The sequence below is a fragment of the Fringilla coelebs genome (genome assembly GCF_963513975.1).
Source record: "Fringilla coelebs genome assembly, chromosome: 3".
Taxonomy (NCBI): domain Eukaryota; kingdom Metazoa; phylum Chordata; class Aves; order Passeriformes; family Fringillidae; genus Fringilla; species Fringilla coelebs.
Window position 1 is genome coordinate 81,936,009 of NC_140030.1, and position 22,627 is coordinate 81,958,635.

General features: G+C 39.0%; 1 protein-coding gene across 1 annotated transcript in view; it reads right to left on the reverse strand.

Moving 5' to 3' along the window:
• KIF26B (kinesin family member 26B) overlaps positions 1-22,627 on the reverse strand; it is a gene marked incomplete at its 5' end in the record, with an annotated part of 268,074 nt that overhangs the window by 165,282 nt on the left and 80,165 nt on the right. Inside the window, one exon of the mRNA XM_084203673.1 lies at positions 17,428-17,961. Within this exon, the coding sequence (XP_084059799.1) occupies positions 17,428-17,961 (534 nt within the window). The remainder of the gene's footprint in view (positions 1-17,427; positions 17,962-22,627) is intronic.

Here is a 22,627-nt window from a genome sequence, read left to right on the forward strand (position 1 = left end):
ATTCTTTCTTGGATGTAGACATCCTGAAGCTGCTTACTGAAGGCAAGGCACTGTTCATTGTGAGCACTGAAACTCTAGAGAGTATCTTTGTGCACACTTTGCTCCTGCTTTACACAAACTTGCACACAAAATCTGATATATTGATCTAGCAGAAGGGGCTACTGTAACAGCACAGATTGTGGGTAAACACAAAACAAGGCACCTTAGAAAGAGTGAGGTTTTTCAAAGAGGTAATCACTGGGATGGTAAGAATGCTGATTATGCTTTGTATTAAATCAGAGTCATGATTTAGCATAAACTACTTTTATTTAAACATAAATTAGTTACCATGACAGCATGGAGAGTTTAATTGCAACCTCCAGCTTCCTGCTGTCCAAAAGAAAGATGACTTTTGACTATTGCAGCCACCTCCCATGTCCCTCTATAAAGCAGATAATAATGATGATGACTATCATTATCACTATTATTATTAACACAGATCCAGTGCACTCTTCAGCACAGATGAAATCCAAATTTTTGCAGGCATGGGCACATCTTCCCATCGAAGCTGTATGTTATATTTAGTTCCATGGCACACTCAAGAGCTCATTAAACGAAACATTTTGCCACAAATCGCTGAATGTCTCAGCCTCTGCAGACTAGCTACTTAGAGGCTGATCAAGCATCCAAATAATAGTGGATTCCTTCTCCATAAGACACTTTCCTCAAATTCTTACATGTTAAGAGTTCTGCCTTACAGAAGAGGAGTTTTTGTCCAGTTGGATCCTTCTAAGAGACCTGGTGGGATTTATCCAAGACTACTATTCAAGTGGATGGCTGATGTCATCGTGATTGCTGAACAGTCTTGGAAATCCCTGAGGTCCTGATTGACCAAAAGCTTCAAAACACTGTCCCAGTTTTAGGAAGGGTAAAAGGAATGACCCTGGTGACTACAGGCTCTTCAGTCTCACTTCAGTGAGAAATGGTAAAATCATGAGGAAGATAATGCTGGGGGTTATTGCAAAACACCTGAAAGACAACACAGTCATTGGTCACAGCCAGCATGGCTCTGTGAGGAGATGTCCTGCTTGTCAAACCAGACTTCCTTTTATGACAAGGTAACACATCTTGAATTCAGGACAGGATATCTACCTCAAGTGAACTCAATTCCTGTACAGAAGTAGAATCAAGTCTGCAGTACTCCTTCAATCAGAGTGACACAGCATGCAAATTTTATTTATTAGCTGCTTCTTAATTATCAAACTATTTTCTGAAAGGTAAGGCCTCTACCTTGTTACAAAACCACAAGAGCCATCAGAACTTTTTCAATACCCTCCAAGTTTTCTCATGCCCCTTCAGGATTGTGCAAGCCTTTTCTATTCTCCCAAAGGAAGCTACAGGCTGCATAGCCATTCTGGGGTGTAAATATGCAGGTCCTCCTTGCCCCAGAGGGCCCTCAGTGAAGCAGACTTGCCACAGGCAGACTCCTGGAGGGCTGTGAGCCATCCCTTTGGAGTAAAGCACCACCAGCCAGGCCCACGTATGCCTCTCATTCACAAAGTTCCACCAGCCAAGCCTCTGCTGACAGAACAGCAATGTAAGGTTTCTCAGCTGGCATATTCCCATACCAACTCTGCTAATGAAAAATAGGAACATCAGCTAGCAAAGAGAGGTTCTGTTCTCAATTTTGTGTCTCTAAGCATTTTAGCAATGCAAAAAAAGGCACTGTGCAGCAACACAATAAAACTGCTTCCTTTCTCGTCAAGAAGACAGCAATAACATATCAATCTGTCGGAAAGCTGAGGCTGCCTATAGCTTTCAGAAGTTTTTTTAAAATCTGCTTTTATGAAGTCATTAATTCTCTTTGTTACCTGTATATCTTGCTGCATTATAAAGCTGTGCAGCTGGAAATTAATCAGATCTTTTTGCACTGTGACTTATTCTCTATCAGATTAGTAACAATTTACAGGAGAAAATGCCTTTCTTTTGTGTGACTCAGTTAAAGCTGCTTTCATACATCCAGATTCAGCACTCTCACTGTAATCCCTTGTTGCATCAGCCACCTTTTGAGTCCTCAGCAGCCAGGCTAATTGTGCTAAAATAACTGGTGCAGCAATCGAGAGATGAGTATGTCTGACTCCTGTCTGTACACGTGGGGCAGCAGTTAAATGAAGTGACTGCATTTCTGAAGCTGAGGCACAGCTCTATTGCACTGCACGCAGGAGTAATGCGTTTGGTATGAAAACAAGCTTTCTTTTCTCTGATCAGTCACCAACTGCCAGCAATGTCAAGACATCATAAGAAGTTCAAATCTTACTGTAGCTCTTTCCTCATCACAAACAACAATCTGTGAGACACTGACCTTTCACTTGTCAGCTGACAAGAACAGCTCTAGAAGCTACCAGAGTGTGACAGCATGTGGGCTTAACTTAAATGGCATTATTGACCCAGAAAGGAACCTCTTTCTGTAGCTAGCAAGAGAGTAAGGAATAAAAGCCACAACTTGTTTATCCACACATAGGTGGAATCATTAGTTGTTATTTAAGTAAAGACATATGGTTAAATTCTACCACAAAAATACAAGGAGAGAGAACTACTTCATTGAGAGCATGGAAAAATCATCTGACAGGCTTAGGGATTCCTGCAATGATTGCTGCATAAGCATGTGGCATAATGCAGATTCAGTCCACGCACATATTCACCTCAAGGTGAGCAAGATCTTAGCCCCCCCTTTTTTGGGGTTTAAGATCAGTACACACCTGGCGGGTCTCTTACCTACCTGCTCATGGAAAGGAGCATGGGTTTGACCCCCAGGGATCTAGAAAGTTTCTATTTGGAAACTAGTACCATTCCAGTGGCTTCCCCATCAGAAATAAATCATGACTATCAGCTTTTTATGAACTGCTGACACAAGTTTAATCGTATTAGTGCTGGCAGATACCACAACAACCAAATTGCCCTTTTTTGTCCCCCTACTATGAATAGTCCCTTGAAGACTCTCCTTCCTTCACTGTACCAATGAGAAGATGGGGCAACAGCTGATATCGGGTGCCCAGTGCTCATGGGAGCAGCCATGAAAGTGTCTCATTTCCAGAGGAGTCTTTAGCTCTTTTTGCTAAAGAAAAAAAACCTGACTGTTCTGCAGAAGTTGCGCATCAGCAGGAGTGACCTCGATAAATTTAACAATGTTGGTCTTTCTAATCTGTCACAATACATGAACACATCTTTCTTTCATGTTAATAACAAAAAAATCCTACTAACATTTTAAAAGTAATTTATTACAGCAACAATTATAACTTTTAACAGGAATACATGAAAAGAATTTGAAAGGTTCCAGAAGAGCCTTCAAATGAGACCAGGAACTGGACAGAAACAGTTGCTTCCTGCTCTGAAGGTGAATGCCTTAAGCCATACATTTGGTTGCCCTATTAACCTTAGTTTGCATAGCTACAGCTGTTATTAGCAATCATAAAAATCACCCAACTGTAAGCATTTGACTTGGAGGCCATTTCCTGGGGTGAATTCCATAGGCTGACAAGGGGCTCAGTTATGCTACGCTGTCTTCTGTTTGCTCTAGATTTATTGCCCTCTCAGCTAATGAAAGAAAAAAAAAAAAGAGGAGAAGCACATCCTCAACTTGACTTAATCAGATAAAAATTTAGTTGGTGCATACTAAATCGTTAGTAAGTGAGCCTCTCTCTGTTCTGGTTCCCTTTCAGTGACATAAATGGATCAACTTGTGACCATCAGGACATACACTCGGTATGGCACTCCACTTGGAATGGGATGGATCTTTCACACACAGCACCGAACAGCCTCAGCTTTTTACATATGCTCCTACTCCCATTTTCCAAGCTAACCGTGGTTTTGTCTCCTCTCATTTGCTGCAACTTGTCATGTATTCCATTCAAACTTAGATTTGCAAGCCTTGAAGGAATCCAAGCTAAGCACCGTTTTCCAGGCTCTAACTCAATTCTACATTATCCAAAGCTGACCTAGCATTTAATTCAAGTGCACACAATGATCTGTCCCCAGTATATGCAATTTGCATTTTGGTTTGCAGGAACCATCATAATCCATCTTCACTATGACAGCTTTACAGTACAAAGATGACATTCCCACGTGTCCCCTTAGGGCCTTTGTACACTAAGAACTTTAAACATGCCAACTGTCCATTCTCTGCTTTAATTTTGTGCACATTCACTTGCAGACTGGGTAATTAATACCAATCCCCATCTCCACTGACCAGCTGAATAAGATCAGATGAAGAACAATATTTGGCTCTCATCACTGATTTTAAATTACTCTTTTTTAGAAAATGCTGAGACATAACTCCTTTACTATTCTCAGATGGGATTTTTAAAAAATCGGTGATCAATTTGGGAGATACAGACAACAGACACGCATATTCTCAAAACTGCACCATTCTGAAAAATTAATTAGAGAGAGAAAGGGGCACAGGCTTTACTCTGGGTGTGCTCTACAGCTGTTTCTGAAAATGCAGGAGAGAGAACAACTGAATATCCATTCAGCACTATGCAGCACTAACAATAGCAATCACTCCTCAAGAGATTATATTCTTTCAAATTCCATCAGTATAACCTATCATGGCAATTTTGAGTGGACAAATAACAACCTGACTCATCAGGAATTTTTTTCCTCTAAAACAGAACTCAGATCAAACCAAGGGTAGACACCACACAGCTTTAATGACTGTGTATGATTTGCTGCCTAGGAAAAGTGCTGCAGAAGACAAATACAAGACAGTCATATGCAAGGTCTTATGCATCTTGCTGCCCAATGCATTTAACTCTGGAATGCAGCATACACAGTAAATACTCGCAATTCTTTACTCTTTACTCATAGCTACACTGTGTTTATATTTTCACAGCAAAACTTGTTCACAGTACCTATCCACAGCATGCCCTTCCAGCTTTTGTTACAAATTATTGCCTGTCTTTGATCTACATTAATGTCAGGTAGATTTGTGCTTTGTAAATTATTTAAGACTCTTGTCATTATTTAAATTTTTGCATCCTTGTAGGATTAATTCCTAATTTTTACTAGTAGAATTTGTTCCTTTTTATTATTGCCTGGAAGTATACTATCAAGTCTTAACAACGACATTCATTTCTTTCTCTTTAAAGTCAGCCTAAACTAACTTCAAATGGCACAGTTGTACTTATTTTTCTCCTTTTTATCTTTTTTTTTAACACTCTGATAATGAATACAAACTTTCTTCTACACAGGACACAAACAACAACAAAAATTCATTGCTCCAAGGACTTTGCACAAGAAACTAAACAGACAAAATTACTTCACTATTGTTTAAAAATAAACAGTGATTAAAATTAGTGCAGGAACAATTGGTTGATATTTTTGTAAGCAAACAGAAGGATTATACTAACTGGCCCCTTGGGGATAAAACAGATTTGCAACAGATTTAATTAAATGTATTTAATGAAATTCAAATATAATAACAACAAAGCACACCATCTGAACTCTAGTAAACTATTCTGAACTGCAATAAATGTCTCATTGTCATCTTCAGTTTTAATTTTGGCTTATTGCACTGAGAACTTTTCTTTGCACATGAACTGTTTTGAATGTTTCCCCTCCATTTTATTTAGTGGGTTTGCAAAGTTTTCAGAAGCTACTTTGAAATTAATTTTTGAAAGGAACTCTTTATTCTATTTTAATTACTTTTTTAAATAGAGCATCATGGACTGATTTGCTGCTCACTAGTAACACGTCTAAAGAAGGATCACTGACCACAGGTTAGCGCAAGTATAGTGCTGTAATCTGTTTAACTGAAGTAAAAGGTCCCACTGTCTCTTCACCAGGTTTACTATAGGCACTTCATAAGGCATCCTGCACAGACATTTACTCTAGGACAAGATGGGCATGAACCAGCTCCAAAATGTAGAGCAGTACCACATATGCAGGATAACAACCAAGCCTTCTGGAGCTAATGCTTGCTGATGCTACTGCAGTGTCCCCTATGGACAATGGGGTTCATTCACAAAGGGTTCAGTCTTATCCACCATGAATAGCTGATTATAAAACACCCAACAAAAAAAATATTGCTTTTTCAAACTAATTTTTTCCATCTTTCCAGCAAAAAAAGCATTATTGTAAGGCACCCTAGGAAAAACAGACTACTGTAGGAGAATGAAAGGATTTTAATATTTCCTGAAATTACTTTTATAGAGTCAGAAATAAAGGCAGAGTAAACAAGAAAGATATATCCTGGACTCAGGAGCTTTTTGAAAAAATATATTTCAAAGTACTAAAACCTAAAAACTTCAGAGGTCAATTTAGAACTTCTACAGTCTTTTCCTTTCCCAAGGGCACGCTTTCAAGTGAATCCCACTAAAGCAAAGTCCTTATTTGCAAGTTTCTTTTCTTCTCAGAAAGCACAGTAGCAGCTTGTTGTAAAAGGCAGAGTGGATGAACTCTGCACAGTTGATAAAAATTCCAGCTCAAGCTGTATTTGAAGACAAAAAACAATCAACCAGCAAGATATTTTTAGTCAGTCCCTTCTGTTACCAATGTTTTTTTAAATTGTTCTGAGCCCTTATGATTTCTGTTTCATAATCCACTCTGATATTGATTCTTTCAGGCAGGCACAGAAAAAGCTAACCTCAACACATGAAATGACAAGAAGGCCCTTTTTGTCCTGAGTGTAACAGGAAAAAAGGTTATTCTCTCATCTCTTCACAGGCTGCATAGCAGCCACCTAAGGCATATCCTTCAACCCTCCTGTACATCCACTTCTAAACATATACAGCACAGCACAATAAAATTTGTTTCCTCCCTCCAAGAATTTTTTTTCATTTTAGAGATATGGACTTTAAAGTCTGCAAAATATTATATTTACCAATACAACTGGGTTTACATTATATGTTTCCCTGTAAAATTTCATTTTTCCTCACTCCATGTCCCTGCAAGACTTAAAAAGTCTTGGGAAGAAATTCTCTAATGGCCTAAGCACAAACTCTTGCTACTCTTGCTGTAGTAGACTTGTGCCTACTGATAGGTTCTTTAGCTTTCTGACGTAGCATCTAAAGATTCTTCAAGAAATTATGAAGAGACATTTATACTCAATGTATTCAAACTGGGCAAAAGAAAACTAGCAGCAATAGCATTAGCAAAGATTTTTTTTTTTTTGTCATGAATAATATAAAATTTTCCAGCAGATAGAAGGGGACACTGAGGAGTAAAACAGTTGTTTTCTAGTATTTCTGTTATGTGTTTATAACTTAGAGGTGCCCTCCCACTCTCTCATGTTCAAAAGGAAATCAAACCATAATAATCCTCCACTGCCACACTTGAAATCACCTTCCCCGGAGAACAGAGGAGAAATAAGGTGCTTTATTATTCATATTCACTGAATCATAAAATGCCTAGAGGCCACAGAAGTAATGGCCCGTTGCACTGGTGCCAACTGTCCCTGCTTCAGAGACAAAGCATTGAGATGGCAGGGAGAAGTAGCAAATATTCCTAATATATGATTAAGGTGATTGAGCAGTGAATGGAAAAGGAAGCACAGAAATCCACATCACTGAGATTGGAAAAATCTCATAATCTGCACATACATAGCACCCCTCTCTCAAGCCCCTTTCCAAAACCTTGAACTAAAGCAGGTCAGGTGCCTGCATTTCATCCACTTTTACATAAATAGGAATAAATCTTGATAAACTGGGCTGTGGCAATGTTTAAAAGGATCTTTAGAAAGGTTCTGAAGTGCAAGACAACAGTCAGGAGATCATAAGCATCACTACTAAATCCTGGCTGCAAATGGCATATCCTGGCATTTAGGATTACAGAGGCAAAGACCCTTGTGACGACTGACTAAGGACGGAAAACAATGAAAAGCCAGTAACATGAGAACTAGATTTTTCCCTCCAAAGCACTCAGCTGCATGAAAACAACTTGATCCCTCATTCAGCATTTACATCTAAAAGAAAAATAAAATAGATAAGCTTTAGGACACCCTCTGATGCTCTTGTAATTTGTCAAAGAAGCGAGGTGGCCAGGAACCTTTGGCTGCATTGTTCTCTTAAGTCACTTGAATAGGGTCTTGTTATATTATTTACTGGACAGAGCAAACAATACTATTTTTGGTTTACATTACTTCAAAGCAAAAGTATTAGAAATCTCAAAAAGTGTGCAAACTAAGCCTCAGTTAAACCTACCTAGAATTGCAAGACTCTTCAAAATGACTTCTGTAGAAACTGGTGCAAATGCAGACAAATCTTTCTGAGTGCATTTTCCCTGTCAGTCCTGTCTCCGATCACTGCCGTGATGTATCGGAATCGCACAATTACAAATCATGTCACATCCTTTTCTACCTCCTGCATGCTGGCAACAAACTTCACACGAAGTCTTCAGGGATCACAGAGACTGATCAATTAAGCAGTGATGGTATCTCATTACATTTTCTTGTGATGCACTCTCTATAATTTCTTTAATAGCACTTGAATTAATTTTCCATTTTCTATGTGGCACTGCAATAACCGAGAAAATATACAAGAATAAAACAAAGAGATGACTGTGCTTATGATTTGTGTTTAAATCCAGCTACATTGCCTAGCTCCAGCAGCCTGAAACCTGTCAGGAAGGAAAGTAATAATAAACCATATCTGTCATCTATCTTTTACAGGAAAGAGTATATCACTATATGTTTTAAAAAGTGGGTTAAAAAAAAAAACAAGCCTAAACTCTGCTTTTATTAAGAGCCTTGATGTAAAGAACTGGCAGGATTCACATTACAGGTGTTTTATAATCATCCAGTGACACTGAGCATGCAGCCACAGCAAGTCAGGGAAGCAGAAGTGATTTCATCAAGCAGAGTTTCAACTTTTAATTCTTTTTCTGCCCTTCCCACTAGCCTTTACATAAATTTAGGCAAATATTTAATATGCACTTATACATGCCACTTTCCCAAGCTAAAAAAGCATCAATTTGAAGTAAAGCTGACAGATGCATGTATTTGATTCAAAGAGCTTTCACAATGGAAACATTTCACTCACACACCAACACACACAACTGTGACCTTGCACTGGTTGCACCATAGTCACTTCACACTCACATCTACAAGTCACACCTGAGATTTTCCTGGTGTATAGAACCCAAGTCCTCAGGTACCTGACTGACAGATGCGATGGTAACTTCCATGCTCTCATACAAGGAGGAACTACAGATCCTTCTGCTGAGGTTTGCCAGCAACATTAGCCACAATGAGTACACAACCAACCTCTTGGAAGATGAAAGCTCATTACCATTCCTTTAACCTTTGGAGCAGCTCTGAATTCTGTTTGAGAGGTTAGGTGGAAGTGAAAGGTGAAGTGCAATTTCTTAAAAGATGTTTTCATTAACTAAGAGGGGCTTTTTCTTACCCTTGTACAGATGCAATACTTCCTTTTACTTCATAAAACACATCTTGACACATTCAAAGTTCAAAAAAAGCTGGACAATCAGGTTTCTGCTTTCATTTGTCAAGAGTTCCAACAGACTCTTCGGAGCAGGGTGACACAAGAAGAGCATGGAGAAAACAAGCTTCCCCATTCACAAACCCAAAAGAGAAGTGGAGGCCCCTTTGAGTGCAAGATGCCATATTTTCTCCCATCACCACAGCTGTTGTCATACTCTGGCTGATCAGATCTTACAGGGCTGATGTTGCTCTCAGTCTTATCTGTATCACACCAATGTAGCCATGTCAGCTGCAAAGCCATTATCCTGGAGTGAGACAGAAGAGGGTCTGGTCCCAAATGTGTTCTGTCTGACAACACCCATCTCTTAAGTCCTCAGTGCCCTGGAATGTAAGTGGAGAACCAACCACTTTAACTCAAATCTACTGAATTAAAGCGAACTGGCCCAACAAGAAGTTGATGTTCCCTCTCTCATGCCATTTCAGAAGCACTTTAGAGAAAAGAAAACAGTGGTTTTACATGATGGCTCTGTGGAACCACAATTCAGAGTTACACGAGTCTCCAGCCATGCTTTCATTACTTCCTACAAGCACAGCATAGTATTAAAGCAAAAGGATTTGTAAGTTTATTTTTTTGCATAGTAACATACTTCTCCATGTTTAAAATCTCAAATACTTTTCTAAGAAGAAGTCAAAGAACAGAATTCTACAAAAGGCACAAAAATACAGTGTTTCTAAATCTAACCTTAATTCTATGTCCCATTTATTTAAAGCAATGTGAGAAGCCAATGTCTTAGTCAATGAGACAGTACATTGATTTGTGTCTTTTTTGAGTGATATCCCTTAGGAATTTAAAGGGAAGCTCCTAAAAATTGCTTTCCAATTCCTTTGTCATTCCCTCCTTCTGATCTCAATTAGAATGAGTTGCCTTTGGTTTAGTACATTGCTTTTTCCTCTCTCTTTGCAACAGATGATGAAAAATCAGTAAAATACAGGAGTATCACCCACAAGACCAAAATGTTTCTCAGATGAATGATTCAACCCAAAAGAACTTTTAGACTCTTCGCACACTTTAGTAAGGAATAAAAAAAAAGTTAAAATAATTCTGAAATGTACAGAATTTTAAGTACAATTCTGTAATTGCAAGTCCAATTGTAAGAAATATAAGTACAACATTTACATGGAACCCTGGAAATGCTGTAGACACTGTTGGAAAAGCACTTCTCACTGATATGTTTATCACAGGCCTCCCTCCAAAACACAGCACCTCTCACCCACTTTCAGAACAGAGGGACAAAGAGTTCATCTAAGCACTGAGTATCCTCCTCCCAGAGAACCCAGTAATACCTGTGCCAGCAAGATTCAGTGACAGTTTCAGAAACTCTAGTCCTTACCTACATACTGGATGGATTTAAAGGTGCCTTCTCCACAGATCACAAGATATCAAATACCTTATTCTGTGTAGCAATTTATATCTGACTTTTTTTATCCTAATACCATAAAGAAGGAACCTTTTTATTGCCCATAATCGTTTTATGAATTTTCCTAAGCTTTTGGCCTTAATACTTTTTCTAGTAAGTTCCAAAAAACTGTACATTGCATAAAAAGTGTATTTCCCTTAATTTCCAAATTGGCTGTTCTAGCTCTCTGTGTCCTCAAACTATGAAATAAAGCAGGAGCTGACCATTTTTCTCTCTAGTTCTGTGCCACCTTGTTTACATCATAGGAAATAAAACGGCAATTTTGACTCAATGTATCAGTTTGTCTTCCCCCTTCTCTATTCCATATCTACATCAGTTTTCTCACTGCTGAAACACCTCCTCTCAGTTTCTATTTTTTTTCAATTAATGCAAGCAATCAGCACAGCTATTATTTAAGAAATGAAACTAGTCTCACATGGACAAAATCCTTAAGCTACAAGCAGGGAAGGAAACCAAGACTACAAATCCTCACTAATTGTGATCTTCTGGCTTTTACTAATTTGCAGGATTAACTCACTCCTATAATAGTCCAGATTTCTTCCTCACATCACAATTGAGTCACGGGGTTTTCATATTCGCAGGATAAGCCTATTTAGCTCTTTTCAGTCCATGGGATACCCTTTACCTCTTTCTTCCCTCGGTCACCCCAGCATCATGAAGGGGAAAAGTAATGATTCTAAGGTCATTAAGCCATGCATAAAAATGCCGTAAGAGATCAAATCATGCCGGAGTAACGCAAAAAAATAAACCTCACCTACAGTTCACATAGACTCCAGTTTCCTGCCTGGATATTAGAAAAGCAGTATACAACTGGGCTGTTAGTTGAAGGGGTAGACAGGAGGAATGAAATACAAATAGCCAACTCCAGTAATATACAAATTGGATGATCAAACAATCATGGCAAAATGTCAGCTGATGACATACACTGACTTTAGTGGGGTCATATCTAATTATTAGTGACTTGGTTTAAAAAGGCTTTTAGCCCGAGGAAAGCTACTTCAGAGATAACAACTAATGCTTGGGGGGGGGGGAAGAGGGCAATGGAGATAATCAAGTAAGGATATAATTTCAGTGTCAATGAATTTGTTTGACAATCTGTTTCTTGGCCCAGTCAAACAATCTTTGTAAATAAAATTCTTGCACTTTCAATATATAGTCTGATTAAGGAGCCACTTTGTTAAGAGTCCAGGTCACAGAATGAAAAACAAAAAAAAAATCAGTGCAAGAATTTGCATACATCTGCTCAGCATCATCATTCAGGAGCTCACCGTAATAGGAACAAAAGGGTTTTTACTGCATTCAGGGAGCCATCACAGTCAAACATGGGTCTCATACATGTGGTGACTGAACTGCTTTTGAAACATAAGCCATCCCAGAAATTCTGGACCAAAGCCTAACTGCACAAAGGCAAAATACCTCCAGCATTTGGTATCTCAGGGAATTGTGTGTGGTTACAGAAAAACACAATACTAGAAAGGTCAGTATACAAATCTCTTTTTTTGTTGCTGCTAAGATGCTTTGGTGAAATAGGTCCGGCTCTAGGAAGCATGGCATAATTACAGAAGACACCTGTTGGTCTGCAGATGGAGCATGTAACTTGATTTCTGTACCTTGCATTATATCCTTTAGAAGATACTTAAATTACCCTGGCACCAATGGAGCAATCATTAACATTTTATCTTCATTCTGCTGAACACTAAGAAGCAATAGAAGCACCAGCAAACAGAAGAGAAATAAATTATATAGCGAAGGTTTGGAAAAAATTTTGAATCAAAATCCTGGATGGCAATACCTCCCGCACAGGTATTGGTTCTCCATCTTGCACCCAAATCCAATCATTACCAGTTTCTTTTTAAAAGCCTGGGCCTGAAGGAATTGATGTGTTATATGACAGCCACGACCTAAGTAAACTCCAAACAAATCATTCATCACAGCAATGCTCCAGAACAAGCTGGTACATTCTCAGAGAACTGTTCTTTTAAACACACATTACACATAAAGAGGTAACAGAAAGCACATATTGTAGGCTTTCATCAGTTGTACACAAACAAAGCTTTTTATAATTCTGAATAGGTTTGAGATCATTATGCCTGAGGCCAAGAGGCTCTCAGTAGTTTAAGATCTAATTTTCCAAACTTTTGGTGAAAAGAGTCTTTTTAAGTGCTGGGGAGAAAGGAACATTATTTCTGTGAATATGTTCTGTTCACAATGCCCCTACTCAAATCCTTGCATGCACTGTTTTGTTGCTTACGAAAAGCAAACTTCACAGCCTCCAGGTCAGGAGCAGGAGGTGCTCACCCACATCAGCCTCCACATTTTCTGTTACCCATCATTCCCTTGTATGGCCTAAATTGTTCCTGGAACTGTTGACTTTTTCCAGTTCTTGGGCTCATTCTGACCTTCCTATCGCTCAAATCAACCAAACACACTGTGCTAAATTCCTTTTGTTTGCCTTTTGAAATTATCTACTTGAAGATATGAAAGATTCTTGTGCAGATCCAGGAGGGTAACTAGAAGACAAAGGAAATGCCTACTGTTTTATGTTCTGGGGCTACCACCATGATGAAGTTACTACCATGATGTTGGTTTAAAGGCACACCAACATGAGAGCCAAGCAGGCAATTTAACATTTTAGTAAAAACTGGAGGCTTTGACTCCAGGAAAATGTGCAACCAGCTTAATCTAGTCACTACTATCAACCCCTTTCCCTTTGAAAGCAAACCCTGAATCAGTCTGAACTCCTAAGGACTCAAATCTTATTCTTTAATGTGGTGTTTTTGTTTTGGCTACTTTATCAGCTTGTGATAATAAAGTAATAAAAGTGTTATGCATTAAATTTAATATTGCATTCTCTATGAAAATGACAAGAAGCAATAATTTCATTAAGGAATTTGGATTTTTCATTCCTACATTAGCACCCCAGGCCCAAAGAGGCTTTTTCCTCTTTGGAAGTGTTCAGTTATCACTGGTAACTAACAAAAGTGTACTTAACACTGTGGTATCCTGTAATTCACACCAGCAGCTCCACAAATAATTACAGCCTTCTCAGGTAAAACCTCAACAATTTAAAGAGTTTTCTCTGAGCAGGGAAGGACTGAAATCCCTTTGAATGATAGGGAGATCCACAGAACTCTTTACAAGTGTCAAAACAGTCTGATCCACGAGGCATACAAATGCTACCTGCTGACCAGCATGGAAAGAGAACTATTTTCAGACTGAATCAAATTCTACCAAATTGTGGCTGGTATTTTCCTACATGTATGAAACAGAAAGAGGTCGGTTTTACCCTGACCATTTCAGCATTCCTGTTTCCATAGAAGGGTTTTAATAGGCCACACTCTTTGTTTAAGACCAATCAATTCCATTTCCCTGCCTCTGATTCCCTGTTTTGCAGAAGTACCTACTACCAATATTTGCCTCGGCCTGCTTTGAGTCAGGGCTAGGGGACCTCACAGATCTTTAGAACCAGACTTTTGTTTCTGTTTCAAGGAGTGCCTAAATATGAAATCATATAAAACAGGGACAGTGGGAACTGATGCAGTCATCTACACCATCTCCTAAGCTCCAAGTAGGATCAGTTTTGCCTAAAAAATTCTTAGCAGCTATTCCTCTGATGTTCTTAGAAGACTCCATTCACTAGTTCAAATAATGCATCCATGAAATTACTAGAAACTTTTTAGATCTGACACACATTGTCAGTTAAATCTGGTACACTTCCATTTTTTTTCAGATTTTAAACACATAATTCATTATTAAAGCTGGTAATGCATAAATTCTGATTTGTTTTACTTACTCCTCACTGGAAAGTGCTCTGTCTGCAAAATTAATAAAATAGTGGCATTTAAGACTTGTCCTAAACTACTGCAGCAGTTCAGCTTTACAATATCAAAACACTCCCTTTTATATTCATTTATTTTTATTGGTTTTCTACTGGAACTGAAACAAAAGTAGTAATTAACTGCCCATAACAAGGTTCTAATTTTAGGCAGTCTGGTAGGGAAGACGCTAAAAAAAGAGTAACAGCCTGCAACTTGAAACTGTAGGAATACTTTTTGGTGCTTAAAATTGCTGTGAGTCACTTCTGAGCCACAGAGCATCACTTTCAAACTAATGTCTTCTCTTTTTTTTCATGATACTTCAAGGAAGACATCACAATCAGTTTTCAAGGTACTCAACCATTTCTTTCAAGTTATCCAGACTGTCTAACAAAAGCTGATTTACAACGGGAGATGTCTACTACAGGTGCCATTAAGTCTAGAGCCATGAAACTGACTTCTCTCTGGACATCTATTTAACAAGATTATGATGTGGAAGGGTACTGCTCTCCTCTGTGTGAAGTGCAAGGCTTTTTATCACAAGAAATTATTTTCTACTCCTCTAAGCTAACGCACAAAGAAGTTTTTCTAATCACTATTCTTAAGGGAAGGCAAGAAAACTTAATATATAGACATTCACAAGTTAGTAGGTGAGTGCCACTTTTTTTTAATTCACCTCCAAATCAAGAAGGGTTCTAATTAAGATGAGATGACAGATTCATCTTCCTCGTGCTCTTCCCCAGCAGAGTTTTGCAACCGTAAGTGCATAACAAAAATGTATTTATGTGGGACAGAGATCTAAAATGTTTTGAAAATGCATAGCAAGTAAGACTGGTTTCTGCACACAAAAGCAGAAAAAAAGAAAATCTTGCATCTTACCAACAAACAAATTACTTTTCGAAGTTTTTCTTCTTATCTGACTAATTCCCACTCTAACACAGATACTATGTAAACAAACACATCCTTTTAGTGTGCTTAAGGAAAAAAACATTATTTTTTCTCAGCTGGAGACTTAAATGTGGCAACTTGACTACAGTGAGAATTTTAACATTTGGGAGTAGAATCTTAAAGAAAAATATGAAACTTACAACCAACATATTCTAACACAGACCAGCATTGTTACGCTTGTTTGGGGGTTTTTTTGGTTCATAAATTTTTGTTTATTTTGCTGTTAGTTGGGGCTTTCGTTTGAGTTTTCTGTTGGCTTTGGATTTTTTTTGGCTGAGAGATGTCTTGAGAGCAGGCAATCTTTTCTATTTCAAGGTTATTGAAAAACAAGGGTAGGGAAGAGTCCTGAATTTAACTGGACCCAAACTACAGAATCAGTCTAGACAATTCTGTGTCTAGACTGATGTGTCTTAGTGAATATTTTTAAGACAAAATTAATCATCAAGGAAATTCAAACATTATAAAAAGTAAAAAAACCCCACATTTTCACAGAACATGAACCTAAAAGACTGTGAATGCAGTAAAATGGAAAAAAAATTCCCAATAAAAATAATAGTTACTCAGATTTGTTAAGCTGCATTCTTTGTTTAGGTTTTTTTTTTTTTTTTCCTTAGTTGAAACATAGATCACATTTTTTTTCTTAGATCAAAACTATGATCACATACTGACCTACTCAAAAATGATTCAGGTTCAGTAGAGCATAAATCCACAAAAGCATAAAGTCACATATTTTCCAGATAAAATAACTGTACTTCATTTCTGGTTTTACCCAGTTTGCTTTGGTGCATGACAATATCTTAATGCTTATGAATAATATCGCTTTTTTTCTGGCTATAATATCAGTTAGTCATACTAATAGAAGTTAAATATTAATTTAGGGATCTATCTTGCAATATGTTCATAATTTAGTAGAAAGACCAACTTTCAAAGTTATTTACGTGCCTAAGGAAGCTAGCTGGGACATTTCTGAGAACCTGTGAAGAACAGGCATATGTCACAATCTGAAAGTGCTTGAGTACTCTGAAAATCCCACCAGCTGAAGCTAGGTGTGTCAGAAAGCCCACCTTCTGTCACACAAAAAAAGCTTCTTCAGGGCCTTGTGGTGGGATGGGTTCTACAAGTGTTTACAGGTGTGGTGTACTAGAAAACAATAGACCAAAGAGGAGGAAAAGAACATGCTGAAAAGTACATTAAAATCTCCTAGAACTGCTAGAATCTGGAGATTACTGGACCCATTGAACTTGCTGGCATCAAGAATGTAGGGAACCTAAAACATGTCAAAGAAGTTAGTGCCTGCTCTATGTACCCAAATTATCACACACACAGAGGATGGAATAAAAGATCCTTCCTGAATACCAGCTCAGAAATCACTGGTGCACTAGTGACATTTTCCTCTTGGAGTAACCAAGTGTGGCTGGCTCCCAGCTGTTGCTCTGACTGTGTATTTTGAGTGAAAGTGAGTGAGGACTGCATGAGCAAATAATTGAAAATACTGTATGATTAGTTTTCTGGCGTTAAAAATAACATCTGGGTTCTGCTATCAGTAACAGCTGAATTCATAGAAGGTATTCTCATTAATACTGCTTTTGATCTGTGTCTCCCCCAACTCAATCCCCTATCAGGGAGACAGTGATTTACAGCACTCCCTGTCCTAGCGCTCACTCACACAGGCAGCTCAACTCCTACCCCCACGGGAACAAACAGTGTTAGTATGCCCCTGCCAGCTTAGTGGGAAGAAAACAAGTATGTTCTGTTACTTGAAAATACTTACTTGGTAGGGGTAGAGAGTGACTCCGTTCGTTCTTGACAAAGACCAGGTGCCATCAAGGTACTGGTGGGCCTGGATAGCCACAGAGTTGAGAACATTACCATTGCTGGGGCTGGTGGCCATTTGAAAGCTGACCTTGGCTTGGTGTCCAGGAGAGCCATTTTTTTTCTCCACCCCGTTTCCAATTCCTAGACTGTTGGGTTTTCCGCTGTGTTTGTTGGCAACAAAGCCTGTGTAATTAGATGGAGCATAAGGAGCAGGCACGTACGCCCAGTCCCTGGGCTGCAGGCTGCCCATGTGCCGGGGGCTCACCAACGTGGGGACGTTGGAGAGAGGTGGGGGAGAGCCTGGTGAGGCATCGTAATGTTCTGAGTTGGCAGCTTGCTCCAAGGTCAGCACCATCTGAATGGCCTCTTGCTTCAGCTGGTTCAGGTGTGTGGCACAAACATCACATCTGTTGTCCTTCTCATTCCACGCCTTACGAATGGTATTGGGAACTTGGAGCTTCTCGTGAATCACCGATGAGAAACCTGGGTCCTAAAAATCAAACAGAGAAGGGTAAGGGGGGACAGGAGAGAAATGTTTAACCACAGTCACCACAGTGAAACATTATAACTGCATTTCAAAAGCAAATTTATGAGATAAGCTTAGAATGCAAACAGAGGCCATTAGATATAGTCAACATATGCCAGCAGCAGAGCTGAACAAAACTGAGAAACTGGATTGTGTTGGAAAGGAAAAATTCTTTTACTGATAAGTGGCAAATATTATAAATCCACTGCAAGCTTCAATGCATGGCGGAGAAAAGGAATTAACCTGCTTCACACCACTGCACCTAATTTCTGGCTTGAATGAAATCTGCTCTTAGTTACATAGGTGAGATTAAGAGCAGTTCCACTATAGCCAGTGGACTTGTTGCAAGGTTCACAAATCCATCTACTCATCAACCTCAGCTTTTGGTATTCAGAAAACCCAGGAAATACTCTGCAACAAAAATTTAACACTTCAAAGACAGCAGGGGAAAAAAAAAAAGTGCCATCACTCTCTCAAAAATCCTTTTCAGAATTCAAAACAGATAGATAGCAGATCAAGTCATTCACCAAGAACATACTTTACAGCTCAAAAAAATAAAAGAAAAAAGAAAATGAAAACAAACCACCTTTTTGTTAATGAAAGTTCTAGCACTATTTTGGGTGTCTGCTGATAACATCAAAGTAAAAATTTTCTTTAAAAAATAAAACATGTATAGAGTTAATAATCTGTAAATAATTATTTTCTTATTTGAAAGGATAGTTCTGATGCAAAACCACATAATCAGGCTTAAATCCTCTTGTCTCATAGCCTTACCTCATGGGTAGATATTTGAACATCAGTGGTGCTGCCCACAGGGCAACATGAACCCTGATCTGACTGCCATCACTGAAGTGCAAATTGTGAAGCCAAACAGCAATCTTAAAGCAGGCTTGTCACCAAACTGGCCTGGTTCTTACAGTATCACACAGTTTTAGAAACAGCTATGATGTGTGCACAGAGCAAAAAGTGACAGCTATTTGATGGAAATATGTCTTGGAATTTTCACACCACATTCCCGTGGTTTTACAGATCAGGCAGGACAGACTTCACCTGCCCCTCCCTAATTTTTAGAGACTTACTGGTGGATTTTTTTATGAGTAGTCAAAAAGTTTTAAAATCAAGAGTATCAGAATCTTTTTCTCTTCATCTTTGTGGCTTTAACAGCTTTAGCAGCAAAATCAGAGAGTGCATGTCTGTGTGACGGGGAAAAACCCCACAAATAGACAGCACTCTTACCAAGTAATTAAGTAATTTGATGAACCCCATGCATTGAGATAGACAAATTTCATGTCTTGATAATTTGGCTGTGCTGGGAAAGGGGATAGGGGACATAACATAGGGAGGGAGAGAATTCATTGGTAGAGGGTCATATTCATTATGATCTGTCTTTATTATAGACTCAAGCATTTTATTTTCACTGTTTAACTACCGTGAACAGCTCCTCAGCATGCAGTGATTAATTGATTCATAAATCACAGTGCCTCCTTATGCACAGCAGCAAAAGAGCAGTTCCAGCCACAGAAGCCCAGGAGAGTCATATAAGCTGATGGGAAACAACAGGAGGCTGAGGTCTGATCAAGCCTCAAGCTGGTCATTTCTATTCCACACACAAAGGGGGTCAGAGCATCAAAGTGTGTCAGGAAGGCAGGAACTGGATTCTGCACCAACCCTTCCCCATTAACCTTCAGGAAAGGGACCAGTGGAAATCAGGGGGAAAAAACAGGATGCAAAATATGTCAAATCACATTTTCCACCCCAGACCATAACTAGGTCAACAGATCACATCAGATCTGGCATCCACTTCATGATGCCAGGTGTGCCAGGAAATGATTCCCTATTTTCCCCATAATGAGCTAGACAAAGCTGCCTATATAGGTGAAGTGAGGTATGAGTCTTCTTTTCAGGCTGCTCCACATCAGGGCAGGAAAAATCCTTCCTTCAGCTAGCAAGTGCCACAGAGGTGGTTGCTGTTCTTTGAAAGTAACTTCCCCAAAGCAACTGGGCTTGGACCCAGGTAATTATATACAACATTCAGATCCAGCAGCAGTTGGAACATGGAAATTTCTGGATACTGTGATAAATATTCCAAGGAAATAAAGCCTTCTCTAACATAAGCAAATGTCAGCATGATATAAATATTCAAGTAGCACACCAACTTTAAAGAGTGCTGGACAGCAGTGAATTCAGCTTCATCTCAGTGTTAAAACAAACATCAGATCGTTCTGTGACACAACAATAAACACAGAGAGAGAGGGAGGGAGAGAAGAAGGCAGACTGTTCCTCCTCAGGAGCAGAAAGAAGAAACAGACACAACCTGACTTGATTACTCCCAAGATTGGCCCTACTAATCTATCAAAATCCACTAGATGGATAGCTCAATACTGGATCCAAATCTGGGATATGAAACAGAAAAGTCTATGGGACAGCTAATGAATTTGGATAAACTCAGCTTCCAGAAGGACATTAGTCACAGTTTGTTCTCAAAACAAAACTGATAGAGCCTAGAGAGTTTACTTCCTTATTCTGCACTAGGCAGCTCTATCGTAATTTCACAGAAGTGTCTGACAGCCTTACAAAATATCTAGCAGGGAAGAGGCCACAGCTGAACAACCCTTATACCCTTGCTCGAAGAGCAGATACACTACACTTGTTGTTTCTGTATTTCATCTGCAAACAGTCATCTGCACACATTCCTCCAGGAATGCTTTTAGTTCAATAACCAATATCTCATCCCATACAAAAGTGATTGGCAAGCCTCACTGAATAAATGCTTTGAGTCAGCTGCACAGAGCAGCAGGAGCTGAAAAAGGTTATAGCCTCCAGTGAAACATATGAGGTCTAAGAAACTCCACACTCACTGGCACAGGAGCAGATTTGCTCATGAAACCTGAGGTTGACACTGAAAATACCATTTATATTTTGGCACTCATTTCCAGCCTGACGGAAAAAAAGCATAGTGACACTGAAAACTGAAACAGAACTTTAAAAATCACAACAGAGTTTGCTTTGAGTTCAGGGCAAAGGTTCATGATGGTTTCTCCTCTCGCTGCAATGGTTTACCCAACTTTAGTATAAACAGCATTACTGTAAACTCCTATTACTATAATAAACAAATGAAGGCATGTAAGAGGTCTGAAAGCTTCAGGAGATCAGCCACAAACAGACCATTGCATAAATGCACGAGACAAGCAGCAAACTAAACAGAGTGCACACTGAGCTATTCTGCAAGAAGCCTTTTCACATTACCTTTGAGTCCTCAAGGTCAAGTAAACACCAGGATAGTGACTAATCTCTTGTCTTTGTTCCTGAATTTAAAACCCACATGGGAAAGAAAGAAGATAGAAGGAAATTTTGTGTGTTAGAGACCTATCATAGGTGAGCTGAGAAGTTCTTGTTTTCCCCAGTGAAAACATACACAGAGAATGGGCACTAGTTAAGAAACACAGAAGTACACAAACAGCTCTACCAGGGTAAATGCGGTCCTGACTTCATGGGGGAGAAGGAGCTTCATGATTGCTGTATGACAAGGTAATGCAGAAGCATCCTCCACCTCTTTCATACCCCTTCATAAATCTGCACCTGGCTGTATAGTGTTCACAGTGTTCTAACTCCTTCACTAGGAAAGCAGATGACAAAGAGAATAAATCCTTTCCTTCCTGCCACCCAGCTTAGAGCCCATCTTCCTCAAGAGAGAAAGCAAACAACCACTTCCAGCATGAAGCACCCTCTGTTTCACACATACATTTACACAAAGGAGACACAATGAAAGCAGGACAAGCTCAGCTGGTGGACACAGAGACAGACAAGAAATAAGATGAACAATCTGCACTTTTACATGTTGCATGGAACCTAGATCATAGATTCATATACAAATACCTCATACACATCCAACACTTCTGCAAGCATACAGCAGGCAGATACTAATATAGGTTATACTCACTAAGATTTCACACATAAAATGCATACACGTATTTTATTCAGTCAATGACAGCCTATGCAAGTTAGACGTGGTAGCCTTATGTCTTTACCTCAGAGAAAAATCAAATATAAAATGGATCTCAAGACCTTCTTGAACAAATTGTGTTCTTCAACACCAATATTACTCATTGCTCTTCACAGAAAGACAAAGCAGTCAATACAAATTAAATCACAGAGGCCAGCTTCTGCTTGAAGATGCTCACAGAAGACTCATGGAGTTCTTTTGTTTCTGAAGGGGTCCATGCAGAAATGACTGCTGGTATGTAATCCATCACACAAGGTAAGGGGAGAGGTAGAGGAAAGCAATGATCAAAGTTCTTGCCAGGAAGTACGTTTTCCAGATTCTCCCACTCCACAGGCAGGGTGTAGAAGAACTAATTAAGAAACCTCAGTAGGAAGGAAGCCTTACCTTGATAAAAAAAACCCATATTATTCCATGACTGTGCAAACATCTCTGATCTAAACACAATGTTGTTAGCCAACAGTTGGTCTCTATTTAGGAAAAAGGGCGGGGGGGGAGGAGAAAAAGGAAAAAAGAAAAAATCTACTCCATTCTCCTTTTTCTCTTGAGGATGTACTTTCCAGCTCAATAAAGAGATTATATTTGCAATTTACTTTTCAGACACTTAGGCTATTTTCCAAGTGACTCTGC